The 21121-nt window shown below is 36.8% G+C and overlaps 2 protein-coding genes across 2 annotated transcripts; one reads left to right on the top strand and one right to left on the bottom strand.

Annotated features, from left to right (window-relative positions):
- The first annotated feature begins 9408 nt into the window (after positions 1-9408).
- Positions 9409-14019, top strand: LOC120086258 (RNA-binding protein with multiple splicing 2). The gene is made up of 9 exons (XM_039042806.1): positions 9409-9759; positions 9935-10114; positions 10200-10275; positions 10732-10861; positions 11087-11201; positions 11573-11664; positions 11772-11841; positions 11980-12062; positions 12616-14019. The coding sequence occupies exons 1-9, from the start codon at positions 9598-9600 to the stop codon at positions 12710-12712; spliced, it is 1005 nt and encodes a 334-aa protein (XP_038898734.1). The 5' UTR covers positions 9409-9597; the 3' UTR covers positions 12713-14019.
- A 313-nt stretch (positions 14020-14332) lies between these two features.
- On the bottom strand, positions 14333-21017 carry LOC120086257 (exocyst complex component EXO84B). Its single transcript, XM_039042805.1, has 7 exons — positions 20874-21017; positions 19399-19496; positions 17982-19035; positions 16971-17483; positions 16474-16662; positions 15633-15769; positions 14333-14809 (listed from the first exon to the last, which is right to left on the bottom strand). The coding sequence occupies exons 1-7, from the start codon at positions 21015-21017 to the stop codon at positions 14647-14649; spliced, it is 2298 nt and encodes a 765-aa protein (XP_038898733.1). The 3' UTR covers positions 14333-14646.
- Positions 21018-21121: the final 104 nt, after the last annotated feature.

Genomic DNA, 21121 nt, shown 5'->3' with positions numbered 1-21121 from the left:
TCTCCTAAAGTTCTACATGATAATAAAATATTTTTCTTTTACACCAAAACAAATTCCTTGTAACCCTTCATATCATGCCTCCAAACCATATTTAACTAGAAGTTTTGAACACATTAAATTCTTTTCTATTTCCAAAAGAGTAAACTTTCTTGGATATTTTTTTTTCACTTTCCAAGTGGAACATAATCTCCTTACTAAAGTATATTTACTTAACTCCTCTATAAGTCTTATCTCTCTCACTAAGAATTTTCATCTTGTAGAAATCTCCTTTGCCAATTTTCATGCTTTTAAACTCCAAAAGACTTTCGTTGTTCAAATTTGTCCAACTTTGATCTCCTCATCACAATAAGGCTATGGATTTAATTAATCTAGGCACTCTAAAATAATCCTTCAACCCAAACAAATAACACTTTGCTTTATCCCCTTTAAGTCTAAACTCGTGTCCAATTATTTTGGCTTCCTTTAATGACATCAACTTAGCTGATATTCCAAAAGACACCATCTTTATGAATAAACACTTTGCTCAATTGAAAGAAACAATGTATTTACATTGCAACAAACACTTTACAGAAATATGGTTCTATTTTAGTTCAAGAAAAATATATACATCATTTAGAATTAGAAACCTATTCTGTAAAGTTAACTGAAGTCCTCCCACTGCCACAACTGAGACAACGTACCCGGTGCCTACTTGCATCGTCATCTCATCAGCCTCCAGCTGTCGCCAAGATCTAATCCCTTGAAAAAGAAGAACAAACATGGTTAGTGGCACCTGAATCAATTATCCAGGCAGAATCATCATTCTTCACTAAACAAGTTTCAAGCACAAGTAAATCATATTTACCTTTATCCACCTTGGCCTTAGCCTTGGCTGCTTTATTCTTTTTTAAATATTGAGGACAGTTCCTCTTCCAGTATCCATCTTGGTTACAGTGGAAACACTTTCCCTTAGCAACTTGTGGACGCCTCCTTGGGGCGACATGCGGTGGGTTAGCAGGTGCCTTCCCTTTTCCTTTACCACCCTTCTTCTTCTTCCCCTTTGTAGAGTTAGAAGCAGAAGGTGCAATCTTCGTTCCTGAAGTCGAACCTCTATGGAACGTCCTAAAGGATGAAGTAACATTTGCCTCATCTTTCTGCCTCTCCTTACTTTTCAGTAAAGATTGGTATGTCTGCAACTCGTTGAGGAGAGTTGTAAGGTTATATTCACTTTGTTAAGAATCATATTACTAACAAAGTGCAGGAAGCTCTTCGACAAAGAATGCAAGATTATGCTAACCAGGCTGCCCTCATCGATGGTAGACCCATTCAACTCTGCCACATTGAAGTGGACCATCATGTTTAGCACATGTTCACGAACAGAGGTGCCTTCTTCCATTTTGGAGTTGAATATGTATTTAAGAGCCTCATGCATAAGCTGTTCAGACGGTTGTCCAAACATCCCCGCAGGGACTCCATGATCTCACGCGTCGAGACCATAGGCTCATATTTCTTGGCCAAGACTTCAGAAAGACTTGTCAAGATGTAGGCTCGGGCCTTCTCGTTCGCCCTTGTCCATCGCTCGTATGCCTCTCGAACATTTCGAGTGGAATTCGGAGCTGGAATAGGAGGAAAAGCCTCCGTGAGAGCAAACATGAGATCCTCGATGATCAGGATCGTCGTGATCATGTGTTTCTATGTTGCAAAATTATCACCAACAAGTTTTTCGGCGCTTAACAATGCTGACGTAGTTGTTGCCATTTTGAATATGTTGCTAAAAATACAAACAAAACTTCATTAGATTTTACTAAACCACTTTTAAACCAATCAGTTTTCCAAAACAGTTTCAAGTACAATAAGTTATAGACTTCTATTTTGCAATGATGCCCCAGTAAGGCAGGACAAACGCCACCGGTGGGGTGATCAGTTGCCCCTTCGCTGGGATGAGACATTTTCAACCATTAGGCAGAACCAACTCTTGGAACTGAACCTAACAACCACCATTTTTCGGTCCAGAATCATTAACCTTTAACTATTCCACGTAAGTGTAACCCCTCGCTTTTGGTGTCAGCGTCCCGCCCTAATGAGCCCACCGTAAGGAAGAAGCAGATTAGGACAAGAGACTAAGTTACTTTATCCTCTTACAGGAGATCAAATAAAGAAACGTGCAAAATTGCCATCCTTTAGGGGGACGCTCCCAAGGTGCCTCGAGGCGATGCGCATAATGTTATTCAACCTAACGAGGGAGACTGAGGGAAACACAATATGGTGAATTCTGAAGGAAACACAATCTGGTGAATCCCGAAGGAAACACAATATCTGGAATCCCGAAGGAAACACAATATCTGGCTTCAGTCATTTCAAACCACAGTTAATGAAGGCAAACATAAATATCACGCTAACTAATAATCCTCAATAAATCATAATTATCATTGTCGGGCACTAGGGCAGTTCCAGTAGTAAGATTACTTACCTCGATACTAGATTCAGATATCAATCCAAGCGGCAGTCTTCAATAATCAATCTTTGAATTCAATTCGCCAACGAAGCCTGAGCAACAACCATCCTCAAGATTCCAATCTCCAAATTCTTCCTTCAATCAAACCTTGCTTCCAACTTTTAATCCCTTTCTCCCTTAAAATTTTCAATTCACAAAGAATTTAACTAACCCCTTTCCAAAATAAGATTAATTCTTGACATTAATTTCAAATTTAATTCGTGTGACATAACCCCCTTCCAAAATGAAATTAATTCTTAACATTAATTTAAAACTATATTTGTGTGATATAACCCCCTTCCAAAACGAAATTAATTCCTGCCATTAATTTCCAAATTAAATAATTTCAACGTCAATCCATTAATTTCCAAATTGAATAATTTCAATGTCAATAGTTAAATTCCCGCAATTACATTTAAGTTCAAAAATTCCAAAAATGCCTTCAATTAATAAAAATTACTAAAATTACATAAATAATAAAAATTCGGGATGTAACACAGAGGCTCAGATGATGATAAAGCAGAAGAAGATGATGAAAATGGTGTTGAAGGAACTAAAGAGATGCATTGATTACAAAATGTATTAATGTCTTAAGCCAAAATGTAATACAATACAGAGGTAAGAAGAGGGATAGAGGGCTAGATGTAGGCAATCTCTTGCTTCCATCAGATGTATGTCAAGGCTGTCGGTGATACCATGTATGGGTTATCGGTGGTACCATTGATGGGCTGTCAGTGGTACCATGGATGGGTGATGGAGTAGACTCTCTCGAGCTGTATCTCCGACGAAGCTCCGTCGTCAATCGGAAAGGGTTGTGGGAATGAAGAACTCTCAAATACTGTCTGCTTATGCTCTCAACTATGATCACAAGAATCTACCTAAGGCAAAGACTCGAATGCTTTGAATTTGGGCTCCAAGGCTCTATTTATAGAGCTCAAACGCCGACAACATTGGTAATCCCACTCTGAATCACTGTCATTACTGACGCGGTAGGTGAAATGTCATCATGATCTTATCTTTTTAATACTCTCAAGGTATGCGTTCATGATTGTTTCTTCTAAAGTATCAACGCATTCCCTCCACTTTGCGATCGATCTTCTATCACGGTTATCACTTTGTAGTTGCAGCATTCCATGTGACGAACTTGTCTTCATAAAGATCAACTCATGCGATCAACTTTACGATAGTCTGGGATCAACGCATGCGATCGATTCCTGCAACAACTACAAAAATAGACATTTTGACGCAGAATAACGCATGATATAGGGTATAAAGGAAATCTAAAACAAAGATCTTCATGAGCAGCAGAAGTGGATTGTTCCAAGTTCCATTCAGAATGAACACAACAATTACATTCTTAAACGGAAACTAACAGATCATGCATAAACAGAAATTACAGCATGCTAGAAGAGGATACAAGGGATAGAGTAACATCAAATTTCAAAATATAGAAATAAGTGTTAAAATACAATAATGATAAAAAGACATGCACAAGGAAAAATTACATGATTGGCTAACTTTATGCAATAGAAAAATATCATATTTGAAACTTAAAAAATATCTGCAACTTAAAGTTAGGGATTTACTGGGATTTCATTCATTTTCTTTAGACCATATCCAGCCTCAAGAGGAATAAGTACCTTTTGCTACAAAACGAAGGAAGATAGGAAATATTTGAGAAAATACAATAAAGAGGAATAAGATTATCAACAAATCAAGCATATGCTAAAATTTAAAATAGAAGAATGTAGATGACTGTCCCCAAACTTTCACAACTTTCAAGCGAAAGCGACTTGACACAGTTGTAATCCCTCTATAAAGGCAATCGAAGTGCACTTTAATAGAAAACTAATATAGGAATCAATGAGTAAAAAAGAATATTGGAAGCTCAATCTTATCTACAAGCAATAAAAATTTTCCATGCATGCAACACTATTCCCACAACAAAGTAGTAGCACAACAAGTCTAAGTTCAACAGAATATGAAATGTGTTAATCTTGCTAAAATTTAATCAAATACATAAAAAATTTACCAAATCATATAACAAATGAGTTTCCAAGAGTTGAGAATATAATTCAAACACTTAAAATCAAATCAACTAAGCTATGAAATCCAATGTCGTCCTCTAAAAGCATTTTTCAAAACTAAGTGGCTAGCAATATTATATTTTCCATAGTGAAAACCGTTAGAAATAGAATTTTTTAAATCAAAATTTATAAAAATTTCGACAAAGTTTCCCCTAAAAATTTGATAAACCACACCTAAAAAGGAAAATACACTCCTAAAATATTTGTTTAAAATCAACAACCAAGTGTGTCTCACCATACACTCTTCAACAAAATCCAGATCACTAGATTAGAAACGCATCATTAGAATCAAATAAGAGAAACGTGCAAGTTTTCATTTACAAATAACTTGAATCTAAGGCTAGCCACTCTAGTTACAAATTTTTAAAAAATATGATAGCAAATTTACAAATAAAAAAAAAGCTTCTCATGCAAAAGTCCAGGAATTATAACCTATAATCATAAATCCAAATTTAAGTTCAACCCCTAGGACCTAATTTCAATCACCAAAATAACCAATTAACTCCAAATAGATTACCCAAAGTATGGCTTGATTCGAATGTCACTCAAAACTACAACTAAGTAATCCAATCTACGAAAAGTTCAATAATAATGGTTACAAACCCAAATTCCAACAACTATGTAACAATTCCAAAAGAGTTTCAAGGCCTCAATGTTGGGTTTTATGTCCTAAAACTTGTGGTATGTAAATAATGGAACTTATTCTGAAAATTCAACAAGGTGTTATTGAATAGATGTATTGCTTATGAGAAATCCAATAAACCTAAAAGTCCCTTGATTATTGGATGAGTACTTGAACCTTATGTGGAGACATAAAGGTGGATTAAGTTCGAGTAAATAGTCAAAATAATTCTATAGTATATGAATAAGGTTGGGTACCTTATTCTGGTAACACTATTGGATGCGGCCTGCTCTGTAATTGTTACAAAGAGTTCTAAAGTGCTACAAACAAAGTGATCCTAATTCATTCATGTTGGGACATGAGGAGTGGGGGTGTCATTGTGCAAAAGGGTTTGTACAAGATCAGACCACGAAATTAGTCACTCTTACTTTATAACGCCGTTTACTGTTTAAGACTGACCATTTCAAAGCGATGACTTAGGTAACTTGACTTCAATCCTGAGTTAACTATGAACTCCTGTTTATTTGGAATTATCCTTAGATTTGCATAGGTGAGGGTTGGCTCAATAGAGCCAGTTCAATAACCTCCCATTTCAGAAGTAAGACTGGATAAATAGTTGGGGACATAAGGTGTAAGACGGAATTCACTCCTACCTGCTTTTAGGGATAGTAGAGAGGTTGTTCCCTTAAATGTTGGTTTTGGGTCTTGAACAATGGGTCTCGCCCTCTCACTGGCCCGAGAGGAACTCGATTTTGTTGATTGGATCACAAAACAATTATTCATTAGGGGATCGGTGGAACTTAAGGAATGAGAGGTAATTGCCAGGGTAAAACAGAGATTCGACCCAGCCGTTATTACGAGTAACCTGTGAAGGGTTATCTTACTAATCATGGTTATATCGAATGGACATAATATATCTACAGTGAGGGGAGTTCAACTATGAGCTTTAGTGGAGTGACCCATTAGTTAACGAATGGAGGTTAGTTTGGTCTAATGAGTTTAGCCGATTAATCTCGAATCGTTAGTGCCCATGATCTGTAGGTCTACGAGGTCCCCCTAGCTTGGAAATGGATTAGCTATAGAGTAGCATGATAAGTTAATTTGAAACGCTCAAATTAGAATCAAACAGAATTAAGAATATGTATTTAAATATGATTTAAATATATGAAGATGAGTTTATGTAAAATTAATTTAATATTGGATATTAAATTAATTAGAATTGTTTAAATTGTTTAAATAATTATTTATTAATTTTCTTAGAAAATTAATTTATGAAATTAATTTGTAAAATTAATAAATTTTGATTTTTGAATCAAAAGTGATTTTACAATCAAAATTAGATTTTGGAAATAGAGAAAAATACACAAATGGAAAAATTGGATTTTTCCACCTTCATCTTTAAGTAGCTCACAAACAACCCACCATCTTCAAGCTTTAATTACTCAAAGCATGAGCTTCATCTCATGCAACTATTCTCTTTGTATAGTGGTCTGCGATATATTGAAGAGATTGGAGTAGTTTTGAAAAAAATTGCCATCGATAGAATTTTAGCTGAAAATTCGGGTTGAAGAAGGTGTTCTTCTTTGGGTTGCTATTGTGAGCATTCTCCGAGTTTCCATTGATTCCAACTTATTTTGAGTCCCACAACTCAATCTAGAGCACCAAGAGAATATTAGGGAAGATCTTGTGGTGGTCTGCACAAAAATTTGGAGAGATTTGCAGTTGGAAATCGAGATTTCAAAGGTTCTTTAAAGGTATGACTTAAAACCCATTAATTCTACTTGAGCATGCTTTCGTTTCTGCCAAAATTAATCAATTAGAGTGCTTATCGATCCTCGTCACTTCCGCCGCGTGCTGGTACCATCCAACACTCAATACCTATCAAAACGTTTAAACATCGTTAACTTTACTGGAGAGTGGCTCTAATCCCTTGAAATCTTTGAATTGAACATAAAAATTTGAAAATAACTCAATTATTAGACCAATACTTCAATGAGTAACAAAGAACTATTAATACTAACCTCCAAACTTACCAAAATCTTGCCAAGATTGGTCTCAAACTTATTGGACAGCAACTCAACTCCTTCCAACACTTCAATCTCACACCAAAGAAGTGACAGATATTACCGAGTCAATGTCAAAACTTATTGAGTGTGAAAAAATCTTCAAGCAAAACCACCAACAATGACCAAAATATTGTGGACAACAATGGAACAAACCCAATATCCAATGACAAAGGAGATATACCTCATATACTTATCGAAATCAATATCAACCTGTTGGATAGCACATTAATGTTCTCCAAATCTTGAATATAAAGCCGAATCACAAAGAGCATCAATCAATTTGAACTTATGGGTATTCAAAAATTTCCAAGAAACTCACTAAAGTAACAAAAACTTATCAAACTTACCAAAACCTTACCAAAAAATACAGGATTTCAGTGAGATAGAGTACAGATATGGTGAGATAGAGTGAAGCTCACGCTTGAACAAATCTGTTACCGGATCTCTACGACGACGTGGACGACCTCGACGACGACGAGTGGATATGGCTAGACCGACTTGACTGACACCGAAACTAGTATCAAACGATTGTAGATCTAGTGGTGAAACCCGAGAGGGAGAGGGACTACAGTATCGTTGCACGTGAGTGGCTGATGACGATGAGATCTCCCAGATCGAGCTGAGAAAGGAAGTCGATTGGATGACTTCGATGAGAGAGAGACGACCAACAGAGCTGCTTCGCGTGAGGGAAAAAAGAGATTGGACGAGGGAGGGAGAAATCAGGCGTGAGAGAGAGATCAGGAAGGGGATTTTGGAGGCGGGCATTTGAGATAATTTTTAGGGTGGCTCTAGGACATTTAACCCTTTCACTTCTTTAAAATAATAAATTAATTATTCTTGACGTTCTATTCGTGTCAAGCAAGAGCTTATTATATTGGACACGAAAAACGTGTCAAGTTACGATTCACGTGAAAATATCCGAAACATTCAGTCAATCTTCGCCTTTTAAATCCTTTTACTTGACATTTTCTTTTCTAACAGGTCATTACTTAACGTTTTTTTCGAAGAAACATCAAATAATTAAAAATTACAGGTGTCAAGTAATGTAGATTTTATAATAGTGGATTGACATTGGTCTTTCAATTATTTATCTTCAAAACCTCACCCACTAAATAAATTTAATTTCAAAATTATTTATTTAAAAAAAATCCCACCCAAATTTATGTATCAATGGTTATTGATTTTAAGAGAGAGAATTTATATACCCGTCGTTAATGTAAAGGGACGGGTGGAAAAAACGACACAAATTCTGTCTTTCCGAAAGACGGAACATGGAAAAAGAATAAAAAGGTAAATTCCGTCTTCTATAAAGACGGAAAAATTGGATCCCTTTGCCACTTCACCGCCACTTCATCACCAATTGCGATGTATGCGCTGACCGTTGACCACAAACGAATTCAGTCTCCTACAAAACGATTGAATTTCCTTCCATTCAGTCTTCTAAATATACTGAACCAATGACACACAAAATCAACTCTATTTTTGCAAATATTTTTGGACCACTGGTTTTTTCAAATATTTTCAGAAACCACTCTATTTTTCACACACTATATATATCTATAATAAATAGAGGTATTCATGGATTGGATTGAATTGAATTGGGTTGGGCTGGGTTGAAGACTTTTTAGACCAAACCTAATTGTTCCAATTGTAAATTTTTTCAACCCAAATAACCCTTATTAAAAAAAATATATATTTTAAAGTTAATAATAAGTTCGGGTTGATTTGGGTTATATTAAGTGAACTCAAGAACCAATCCAACCTATAACATTTTCATTTATTTGAACACAATCTAACTCAAATGAGTCGATAACCCAACCCAAACCACACAGATTGGGTTAATCGATTTTTTCGGGTCATCAAATTTTTTGAACACCCCTAATAATAGATATTTTATCTGTTCAATTATGTTGAATTTGATAAATTCATACTCTAGACAATGCATTAAAAAAATTTAACTACATATTTTTTTGTCGACAATTATGTCGTAAAATTATGTTGGAGATTCAATTTCCATCCAACAAAGAAAAAGGGAAAAAAAGAGTGAGATATTCTTTTAAGGTTAAAAGATAAAATAGTAGATTGGAAAGAAAATTGGTTGGGCTGGATGGGGAGTAGTTGGACCCGAGTGTTTAATAAGGCCCAACGGCAAAGGACAACTCATGATGCTTGGCGCGCAGGGCGGCGTTTTATCTTCTTCTTAGGTTTTTCTCCCGGAAACTTCCAAATCCGTATCACACCACTGCCCACAACGCCAACAAATTCACCATTTTTTGTCAATACGAAGAAGAAGAAGTTCAAACCCACAATTTTGGTTGCCTCCTTACTCCTTTCTGCTCGTTTTTACTCATGGCCGGTACTGGAATCCACCCGTACCACCAGCAATGGCCTGCTGCCGCCGCCGCTCCTCCTCCTCCTCCGCCACAAGCCGCCGCCGCCGCTCCCCCTCCTATTCCCCACCCACATCCTCAGATCCTCGTCGACAACCCCGGCCGCCATGCCTCCGATGAGGTACTCTCTCTTTTCCCTTATTCTCTATTTGTCGTAGTACTGAAGTTAGGATCTCAGGCAGTTCAAGGTTCAACTAGAGGTTTTACCTAGTTTCCGAGCTTAATTTGGTTTAATTTTTATGGTTTCTGCTATTTTGATGATCTCTGAGGCCTTTTTTGATGTTGTGTTGTATTAGGTTCGAACTATATTTATAACAGGTCTTCCTGAAGATGTAAAAGAGAGAGAGCTACAGAATCTCCTCAGATGGTTACCTGGTTACGAGGCTTCACAAGTAAATTTTAAAGGTGAAAAGCCTATGGGCTTTGCTCTCTTCTCCAATGCACAGTTTGCTATTGCTGCGAAAGATGCCCTTCAGGTTCATGTCTTTGCCTAGCTGTTCTGTTTAATAAGTTATTGAATTCTCAATCTTTAAGTGTCGTTTGCTTTGATCTGTTGTTCAGGATATGGTTTTTGATGCGGAGTCTAAGTCAGTGTTGCACACGGAGATGGCCAAGAAAAATCTCTTTGTTAAACGAGGTGATTTAGTAACTTTTATGATTCTCGTTGGCTCTCATTAATGTTGTTTCGATCTCTGATTGGAGAATCATTGCGCACAACATTTGTTTTAGATTTTGGTTTGATTGCATTTACTTTTCTGTTGATCTTGACTTGTAATGCTACATGCTTCTGCAATTCAAGTTGCCTAGGCACTACATACATAACTATGCAATAGTTTCGATTCCTTTCCTATCATTGATGAGAGATTAATAAAGATCTCCTGACGTCATATCTGCTTATTCACTAAGAGGCTTTCTTGTAATGTCCTCTAATAACGCACACATCCATAGTTCTACAGCAGTTACAGATGACCTTCAGTTTTTTCTTTTGCTGTGTAACGATTTCAAGCTTTAAACACTTTGTTGTTCTTTTTTCATGTTGAAAAAGGAAGAAGCAAATGATTACTCGATTTGCTAATCTCTGTTCTACTTGTAGGCATTGTTGCTGATGCAAGTGCTTATGACCAAAGTAAACGTTTGAGAACTGGTGGTGACTATGCCCACACCGGATATTCAAGCCCATCACCTTTTCATGCACCTCCACCCCCTATTTGGGGGCCTCATGGGTGAGTCTTCTCTATCTGGAAACCGGAAAGTGCTTTCCCTCCAAAGTCGGTGTATGTCTTATCTTCTGTGAGATGTTGGATGGTAATAGAGAAGGAGTAGGATTTGTTAATAGCTCAATCTGCTCACATTCTTAGTCATTTTATGGTTTTTTTGTGTCCCCCATCTCACACCAAGTTGCATTGGATTTTGTTGATCAAGTTCCTTATGATTCTGTGGCGATCTAGGTATATGGCTCCACCTCCTCCTCCATACGATCCGTATGGAGGTTACCCTGTTCCACCTGTTCCTATGCCTGCTCCTGCGCCTGTACCAGCACCTAGCAGCTATGTGCCCGTTCAGGTAATCCTACAAGTCTATGGCACGTAACTACGATTCTTTTGGGAGTTTCACTTTGTTTGTAGTGTGTATACTCCTGCCATGCTTTCTTCTTTTTCATCAGCATTTGACTGCAGTCCATATTGTTTCATCAGCATGTTGATGCTCTATTTCTCTATCTGACATTGAACTTTGACATCACCCCTCGTGCAACTACTATCCCTGGAATAGGAGGCTTTATCTACAGCTAACTATTAAAGTTGCAACGAAGACATCATGACATGAAGCGCACTGTCTTATCCTTTCTGCTGTGAAAAGAAAAAGTTTATGTTGTATGGGTTTCTGTGCAAGCATTGGAATATTTCTGCATCTCATTTTTCTCATGTTTCCTACAGAACACTAAGGATAATCCTCCTTGCAATACCCTATTTATTGGCAATCTGGGGGAAAATGTAAATGAAGAGGAACTCAGAGGGCTTTTTAGCGTGTATGCAACTCTCATCTTTGTACAAACTTCAATTGTTTTATCATGTCTAGAAATCAACCTAAACCAACTGAATCTTTTGGATCACTCGTTCATGACATATAATGCAGACAGCCTGGATTTAAGCAAATGAAGATTCTGAGGCAGGAAAGGCACACGGTCTGCTTCATTGAGTTTGAAGTAAGTAGGTCTTAGTTGACTGTTGATCCTTTAATCTTCACAAGTCATGTTCATGTTATTGATTATCAACATTGGTTTTCTTTTGTGTTTTCTTTCATGCCTTCTAATTTGGTTATCTTCTTCACTTAACCTATTTAGGATGTGAACACTGCCACCAATGTGCATCATAGTTTGCAGGGTGCTGTTATCCCTAGTTCCGGCTCTGTGGGCATGAGAATACAATATCCTTTTCTTTATCAAATTGTTTTGTTTGATGTTAGCTATGGACCGATCTTTCCTATCCTATTGTACTTGTAAATTGGAAGTTGTTGCCTGACAATGCATGTGTTGGAGTGAATTATTTATCTAATTTAATTGCTGACTGTGCTACTTATACGTGTTATGCTTTGAACCTTATTTCAGAAAAATCTAAATCTGTAAGTGCTGCAAGTTACCTTGAGAAAAATTGGTGCTTCATGTCTGTTGGACTTGAGGTATTTCATTGGATAGGCTTGTTATATATTTGATCTCTGTTTTACCTTTTAATAGCCCATTATGTATTGTTTACTGAATGTGATGCTGTACATTATTACCAATCAACTACTCATATTATAACAATTGGTTTTTATTTCATGCATTTAAATGCAATTCTTGTGATGTTTATAAGTTTTGAAAGTGTGCATAAGGTGATTTCTTCAACTAGGATTAATCGCATAGTAATTTGAACTTGATGTTTATTTCATTTAGTGTTTTCATGATTGAGAATACACGTTTCTTCTCTTGACTCATGAATACATTTTCAAAGAACCCATTTGGGAAACGGAAGGATGCTACTTACCCTGTTTCTGCTCCTGGTGCGAATGGAACTCCACAAGCTATGGCATACCAATAGCGTGAAGGGGATGTACTCTGTTCTTTTTGCTCCAACAAATACAAGCACTAGATGATAGGATGCATCTTGCAGCAGTTGCATGCATCCATGAATCCATTTCATATCAAGTCATCAACATTTTCATCTCCATGGGAATGAATGCTCATATTGGTGTCACAAACATTCCATTTGGAAGCATGTTACTGTAGCCCTTATTTGCGACATGCATTTATTTATTAGTAACTGAGAAGATTTAAGTAGCTGGATTACATAATAGGGGCTCAGATATTATTATCATTTGTAGGATGTGTGCTGTGCATTAGTCCTATCTTTTATTGTTTGTGTATGAGTATGTAGCTGTTTATCTAAATGGATTTCTTGGTTTATTAAGAGCATCCACATGTAAAGGTTCATCTCACCTTGCGCAATTTTAAGTCGTAGGAGTTTCCATATCATCGTGCTACTTTAGGAGGAATGTAGGGCAAGTAGGCCACCAAACAACTCATCACGCCATTACTTCCTTGATTTTTCTATTAACATTCCCATAATCATCACGACCACATCATACTCGGTCAGCAACTAATTCATGGTGAAGTATTCACATTTAGGGCTTGTTTGGATTAACTTTTCAAGTGGTTGGAAATATTTTTCATCCACTTAAAAAGTCAATCCAAACAGGTCACAAAACTACTTCTAAGACGTTCATTTCTTAAGCATAAAAAAATATAGTGGCATTTACATACAGGATTCAAGTATGAATTGACCAGGCTGCTATCCATTTGAGGTCCAGTTTCAGGTGCTATCTGAAGTTTCTCTTCACAGCATTCAGGAAGGCTTCAAATGCATGGAGGTGAAGTGTTATCATCAATTCAGGGTGAAGAGTATAATTCCCTCCCCCCCCACCACCACATAATTACTTGCAAAGATTGACAGAAAATTATATAGAGGCCACAGGACTATGATTCAAAGAGCCAGTTCGAGACATCTGCTCATCATTGTCGAGTTTGCTGGATGTATCCAACTTGGCTACAAAACTGGAGGAAGTTGATTCCGCTGCTCGGGCTGGCGTTGTGCTAGACATATTGGTGGGATGCAAAGAAGTGCATAGTTTAATCAAGATCTAGATCAACTTATTCTTGTTTAGGATCGCCATTCTAGTGCTTTCATGGAGTTGTCCTTCTGCAGACTTCTATCTTGTCGAGTGTTTTAAAACTGTTTGGTCGTTACAATCTCCTAGACATAATTGCTCTGACAGGAGTTTAGAGCCTTGGTTCCTTTATGAAGCTACCTGACTTATCTATGGAAGGATAAAATTAAAATAAATGCAACTCACTTAATGGCTATGGTTAGCTAAATAGGGAAGCAATTGATGAATTTTAGGGGAGAAATGGCTGCTAATTGATAAATGGAAAACTTACACATGTAAAACGTGATTAAAATGAGGGGAAAGCAACTTGCACAATAGCAAAAGGGCTTGATTGTTCACATTAAATGTGTTCTAAATATGTTCAAATATCAGTAGCCTCATGTTTGGGGATGAAATTGCAGTGTTTGGACACAAGTTTAAAATTGAGCTTGGTAAGTTGTTCAAATATAAGCATAGTTTTCTTTTGCAATGAAATTGCAATATTTGGACGCAAGTGAAACAAAATCACAGGCAAGAATACTGCTTCTGTTAAAGAATGGACAAATGTAATATGAGAATAATTCGTTTGAACATCATTTACAAACTAGACGCTTGTCAAAATCTTAACGCCAAGCCATCGCTGTGCAAATATATCTAATAATACAAATGTAGGGAGGCCTCTAAAACTGAAACAGGATAGAAAATAAAATTCAAAGAATATGGATGTTGTAATTGACAGATCTAAGGGTCGACCAGGGATGCAACGCTCACAAATCCAAATCCAGTTGAAGAACTTGGATTGTCTAATTTACAAGGAAGAAATTCTCTCTTAAGAACTCCCATGAGATCTAACAGAAGAAATTGAATGTGCTGAAACTGAGGCTGTTGGACTGTTAGGATCTCTGTCCCCATTTATGGCCTTTGGCCTTCCACTCAATCTTTCTATTGCATCTTGACAAACATCATTAAACCACTCATCCTCCGGTAGAACACTGACAAGAAACAGATTGAATCTCAGAGAAGACTAAATAAAAGTCTATACAATTGCAAATACATCACAGAAAAAGATCGACTCGAATTCCCAACAAAAAAACCAAAGGAAAATGGTCAGTAAAATTGTAGGCCAGGAATCTAATTATCCCAAAGCAAAAGCCAATTTCATACTGCATGGTTCTTGTTTCTCTCAGGAGCATTCTTTTATTACTCTATAAGTGAAAAGACTCGTTATTTGACATATCCATTGACCAAGACCAAATTCAAATTTCTATCCATTATTTTTTTTTTAAAACACGTCCAGTGGGACTCAAATTTCCGTGCATTATATATAAACACATGCAGACTTCAAAATATTCATTGTTTTTTTTAAGAAAAGGCCAAATGGGATAACACTTTTCATTGAAGAAATGAAAAAAGATTAATGCTCATGGATATTAGGAGAAACGAAAAGAACTAAACAGAGAAACAATAGACAGTTCGTTATTGAAGTGCAATGTAATGTCTTTTATCTTCCTAAGTTCATCAACTTAATATTTAATAGATTTTGTATATTTAGTTTCATGTTTCAGTCGCAGTTTTCTATTCAGCAGACAGGCTAAACATGTCACCAGTTTCCACTCTCATTCATCCACTACTTACAATCAAGAAAACCTTCATTTTCAACAACCCTATAATCTTAAGCATTCAAAATGAAATATCATAGATAATATATTACTGTAGCATGCTTTAATATCTGTGGTCAACGCACTCAAGCTAACTAACTTTAGCATGCAAGAAAGTTTATAGAAATATTAACATTCAGAATAGTGTAAGGTGTACCTATCTGGATCCATTCCTGTTGCAGCAAATGCAGCCATCGCTTTTGATATGATCTCATTAACAACTCTATGCAGATTCCGGGATAAGTATCGACCTTGGGCAGCAAAACACATGACGAATTTCATATCCAAGTAGAACTGCACAAATTAGAAACAATTAAATTGCAATTATTCACATGGAGGAAAGTATTTATTCGTGATTGATAAGATGCTAAACCACAGTGTCAGCAGTGATTAGCCTACCAAACACAGAGACTTCCTTCATACAATAATTTATGCCAAACCAGTATTAACTAACACAGATTAATAGATATATCTTCAGAGTATACTTTACAAGGAGACAAGATGATGCAACTTGCAACACTGGTTCCAAGAAAATAAGAATTCTCTCATCAAGCAATATACCCAAGATGGTTTAACCTAGGCTGAAATTCCACCCCAAAGCCCATGCTATCTCCAAAACCAACTAGGCTATACCTTCTTTCTAGAGACTTCAGTTGCAGTACAATGAATAAAAAACAATGAAGGAAGACATTGTCCTTCGAGTTAAAGAGTAAATATATTGATAAATAGAAAAGGGTAGCTAACTGATCTTCAAAAAAATAACAATAGCATATTTAGAAAAGAAAAAAAAAATTGGTCTCAAGTTTCACGCAGCAGAATAGTAGTAATATCAGCTCTCCAGATCACAATTTTTCTCCTTGATAAGAAAACAAAACAAGGTAGTTCAAGTCTGTAGATTACAAATTAGTATACTGATGCTGTCAGCTGCAGGTAAAGAAGCATGCAATATGATTATGTAACGTAAAGAGTTATGTATAGGCAGAAACGACGATGCCCACCTGTTGAAGACCAAGAGGTCCTAGAGGCCTTGGGCCTTCCTCAATATCATCCCAAAAACTTTGGTCCCCCGAAAGCCACAAGATGACAGTTTCTGTGAGCCTCATCAATAGTAATGTGGCAAATCTTTCCCTGCCAACAAACATATCTGCTGCCATACTAGCTATTCTGCTCAGTTTCACAAACAGTTCCTGGATTGTGATCAAACAAGGTTAGACTTCCTATGGAAAATTAGGCAATGGTTGCAATGTCATAAGTTTTTAAATAATTAATTTGGCAGAATAAACAAACTTCTTTCTTAGTAGCCAGTAGGTAAAGTTGATTCTTGGTGCATGGTATTTCATTTCTCATAGACAAAAGTCAAGCTAGCTTTCTCATGCACATATATGCGTTAGTGACACAAGAAGATAAAAAATAATGATACATAGCACGCAAATCAAATTGAAACAAATCAACATATTATATAAGAATCCCAACACAAAAGGACCACAAGAAGTACCTGGAATATAAGAGATGGGAACCATTCAACTTCATCCATATTTCCACTCATGTTTAGGTACATCTCAGCAGTGAGATGGCTGTCTCCTTCCTCTGTAAAAATTAGATCAAGGGCATGCTGTCTACAAAAAGTATCTTTCAATCTATCAACAGAGCTAACTAGCCGCCTCTTCCACTCCCTTTGTTCTGGATGACGGTTCTGCTTGTCTGAAAGTCTTCGACGAGGATCATCCTTATACGCAGTTTGAGTTGGTGGGGACAGTTTCATGGCAGCACGAGGGAGTAGTTCATCGGCTAACAATGATGCATTTGCCAAGAGTGCAATTTGCTGAGCTTCCGTTTCAGCCAAGCGCACTATCTTACTTCCAGCACCATCAAAATTTGCTTCCTCTTCCACACCGGGCAATGCTTTGATTAACATATTGATATAAGAGTCAAATACTTGGAATAATCCCTCCAGAGTTTGACTCCCTAACTGCATACTAAGTAAAGGTCCCACGTCCTCAAAAAAGTCCTGCAAGGGGAATATTTGAACAAAAAAAAAGGTCATGACACAAAAGAAAAATGGAACAATGAAGATGATATGCCATCCCAAATTGCAACATCAAACATATGTAGCCCAACTTCCTTCAACAAACCCCCCAAAAACACACATGCACACACACACACACATAACATACAAGAGTATTGATATAATTTACTTAGTTTAAAAACAGACCTAATGGAAAAGGAAAATTACAGAGTTCCCTCCCTCTCCCTACCTCTGGCTAGCTAGATAAAATCCGTACGCTGCTCATCCATTCTTAGATTTACTCACTTCCAGTCCACTTAGTTACAAAGGGACCTCCATTTACATCACATCTCCCCTATCAAGTATATATTACTTTCCAAAAAGAACAATAAATTAATAAATAATGTCAGAACAATCACCAAAGAAACAATATACACACAAATATCCCACCCACCAACACACCAAATTAGTATCATTAAAAAACAATTGAGCAATGTTTACCTGGACCATAAAATTGAACCGGTGAGCACTGCTAGTCAATTTATGTTGGAATGCAGCATTACTAAGAACAGTGCTAGAAATTCGGCCAGATTGGCGTGTGGTTGCTGGAGCATAAGTTAGTACCCAATCATCAGCAGCAGCCAAGGCAGCCGTACTTTCTTCGATTCTTTTTAAATTAGCTTCTAGAGCTTGTTCAACACTGGGCCTGAAAAGTTTTAAAAGCACAGGACAAAGTGCCAAACCACGACCTTCCAATAATGAACAATGACCTAAAGCAATTTGAACACACTCCGCAGCAGCTCTGAGACCTCCAGCAGCTGCAGATGAAGCTAAAGCGTGCCTTTTTACAAGAAGTGCAAAAGCCTCTGTTTGTTTTGTAGCCCACATGACAAGCTCAGAAGAATAAGCAAGTTCTTTACCAAAAATAGCCAAGGAATCACTAGAAGCTTGAGCAATGGCTGAGAAAACCAGCTGGGAGAGGGCAGCAGTATAGGCTCCTCCATATGAAGTGCTGGATGGCCGAAGGCTTTGCATATTGTACTGATATCTTTGGAAATGTGCTTTAAGTAACAAAGTGTGAGCACGCTGTCCATCTCCTAATTTTTTGAGTGCCGATACGGCTGCACGGAGTTCAACACCACGGGTAGAAGGCTGACATGCAGCCTCAGCAAGCTGATCCGCTAACCTTTGCCTCCGTTCAGCAGTTGATGCTTGCAGAGATATAATTGCAGCTGGACTTAAGATTTTCTTTTCTTTCGCTTCAGAAGCTATCCTCTCTCCCTCATCAAGGGCTGCCAAAGCTTCATCAACTCTTCGTTCAGCTAAGAGAACATCCAAAGTATCAGGGTACTCCACTAACCACTTCTCAATATCTGAAGAATGGTCATCCGCTGAACCTAAAAAGCCATTTGGAGTTGTGCTTTCAGAAATAGAGGAAGATACTGAATCAATGTGAACCCCTTCAGCTAAACCATGAATTAAAGCAGCCTGAGTAGACAGAAGGTTTCTAATGGACGAGAGCTCCACCTCTAAGTCTGATATCTCCTTTGATGTGCTGTCAGCAAATAGCACATGATATCAATATAAATTATTACTACTCTGAATAAAATTAACAGTGAAGTGATCATTAAAGTACACACTGAAACTTTTTGTGGGCTTATCACAGTTTATTCCTTAACAAAATATACTGTTCAACGTTTACCATATCTATAAATTTTGCAACTCATTGGTTTTGCAACACTTCAGTGCACTGCATTTCTTCAGACTATCAAGTAAACTAATTAATTACTTCACGTCTTAAATTTATCCCTTACAATAATCAAAGAAAATTCCTCCTCTATCAACATGGACCAGCTTTTTCAGTCCTTTAAAACAGCTCTATGTAGATTGAATGTATTGGCTCCCAGATACAACTTACCGTATAAAGGCAGCATAATTTGCATAGACACTTTTACGCATTTCCTCAGCGGAAGCTTTCTTCAAATCCCAAAGATAAGTGCATAATTGCTTAATTTCCTACAAGAACAGTAGATACTTAACATCAGAGATTTCATTAAAAAGAGAAAGGTCTATTTGGCATGATATAAGTAGTAAATAACAAACATGAAGCTAATGAAGCAATGTGCAGTAGGGGGTGATAACAAGTTCATATCATTACTTATCCAAAAGGAAAACCCAAATTACATTAAATTTTAATTAAAAATAATAATAAAGAAAAAGGAAAGAAACAAAAAAATCGTACGAATTGACCAAGGAACATATGATCAAGATTTTCAAATCATGAATTGAAATGTCGAGGGTTTTGAAAATACTGTATTATGTACTGCAAGTTATATTTTTAAAAGGTACAGAAAAACAAAACAGTCTTTCATCTCCTGCCGGTACATGGCATTAACTTCCAGTTTGCAAAGGGTATAAAATTTTCAAAGTTTCTAACAAGGCCCTTTCAAATGTTTCAAAATTTCCCAAGTCTATACATAGTTTCCTGCAACGCTGACAACCTTCCTCCATTTGGTATGGTTTCAGTCTTCTTGGAATCCTACTCTTGTTCCTAGTCTCTTTTCCTCGATGATCAGAAATGTTTAGTAAGTTAGATTTGTAGTGTCTAGTATATGAGTTTTTCTCTGTTACAATATTAAACCTCATAAATGACAGTCACGAGGGAAATGAAAAATATTTTCTACCAAATGTTGGTTGTGAACCAAGCGTCTTTGAAGCAAGACCAGAAGAGCTTTGATTAACGCATAGTTTTTCATCTCCTTTCTAATTAATTTGAGTGATTCTGCTTCAGAAACAGATGATTTCGTTCATTAAAATTCAATAGGACTATTTAGAATTGATGGCAATGCCAAAGCATATGATATGAATCACGTATTGTACTCCTTTATCAACCCTTTATGACTATGATGTTAACAGAATGGCCTGACATTTTATGCAAACATATGGCCGCTGTCAGGATGATGTATAAGAATGGAGAAAAATTATATAGAACGTCGTCCTAAGGAAAATACACCGTGAAATTTCATTTTCATGCACGATGAAGCTATTTATAGTTCGAAGCTCTTTAAATGTTTAACATCTGTAACATTTGCCAAAAGAAAAGTCTTCCGAATATGAAAATACCAAACTTTCAGGATTTCAGATACTTCTATCTTAGGTCAATTAACTGAATCAAATTTAGTATGAAAACCCCCTTGAGTGAGAACAAATCACAACCAATTGAGTCAGGAGAGGAAAGCTAAATTTAACCGATATCCTTAAAAATGGTTAAAAGAAACAAGTGATTATCAAAATGACATGCAATGCTCCCAATCCAACTAAAATATAATAAACACAAAAAAACTTGAAACGAAAGGGGAAAAAAAATGGTAAAAGGAAGCGTATGGAACGAACCTTCTCGTTAAGAGAACATCTAGTCTGAAAGTAGGAATCGGCATCAAATTTATCAGACCTGAAGAAATTGATGCCTTCCTCAAACTTGGCGCCAGTCTCCTTGACGGGGGTGGCTCTGGAGCGAGCGGTCTTGGCGGAAGCCATTGGAGAGGTGATCCAGGAAAGGGATGAATTGAAATGAAACTACAAAATCAGATCAAGAAAAGGAAGGGAAAAGGATTTTGATAATTGAAAGAGGAGATCGAAGG

Source organism: Benincasa hispida, chromosome 9 (genome assembly GCF_009727055.1).
Source record: "Benincasa hispida cultivar B227 chromosome 9, ASM972705v1, whole genome shotgun sequence".
NCBI classification, from domain to species: Eukaryota; Viridiplantae; Streptophyta; class Magnoliopsida; order Cucurbitales; family Cucurbitaceae; genus Benincasa; species Benincasa hispida.
Note: the sequence above shows the minus strand (reverse complement) of the source record. Positions and strands in the feature narration are given on the sequence as shown.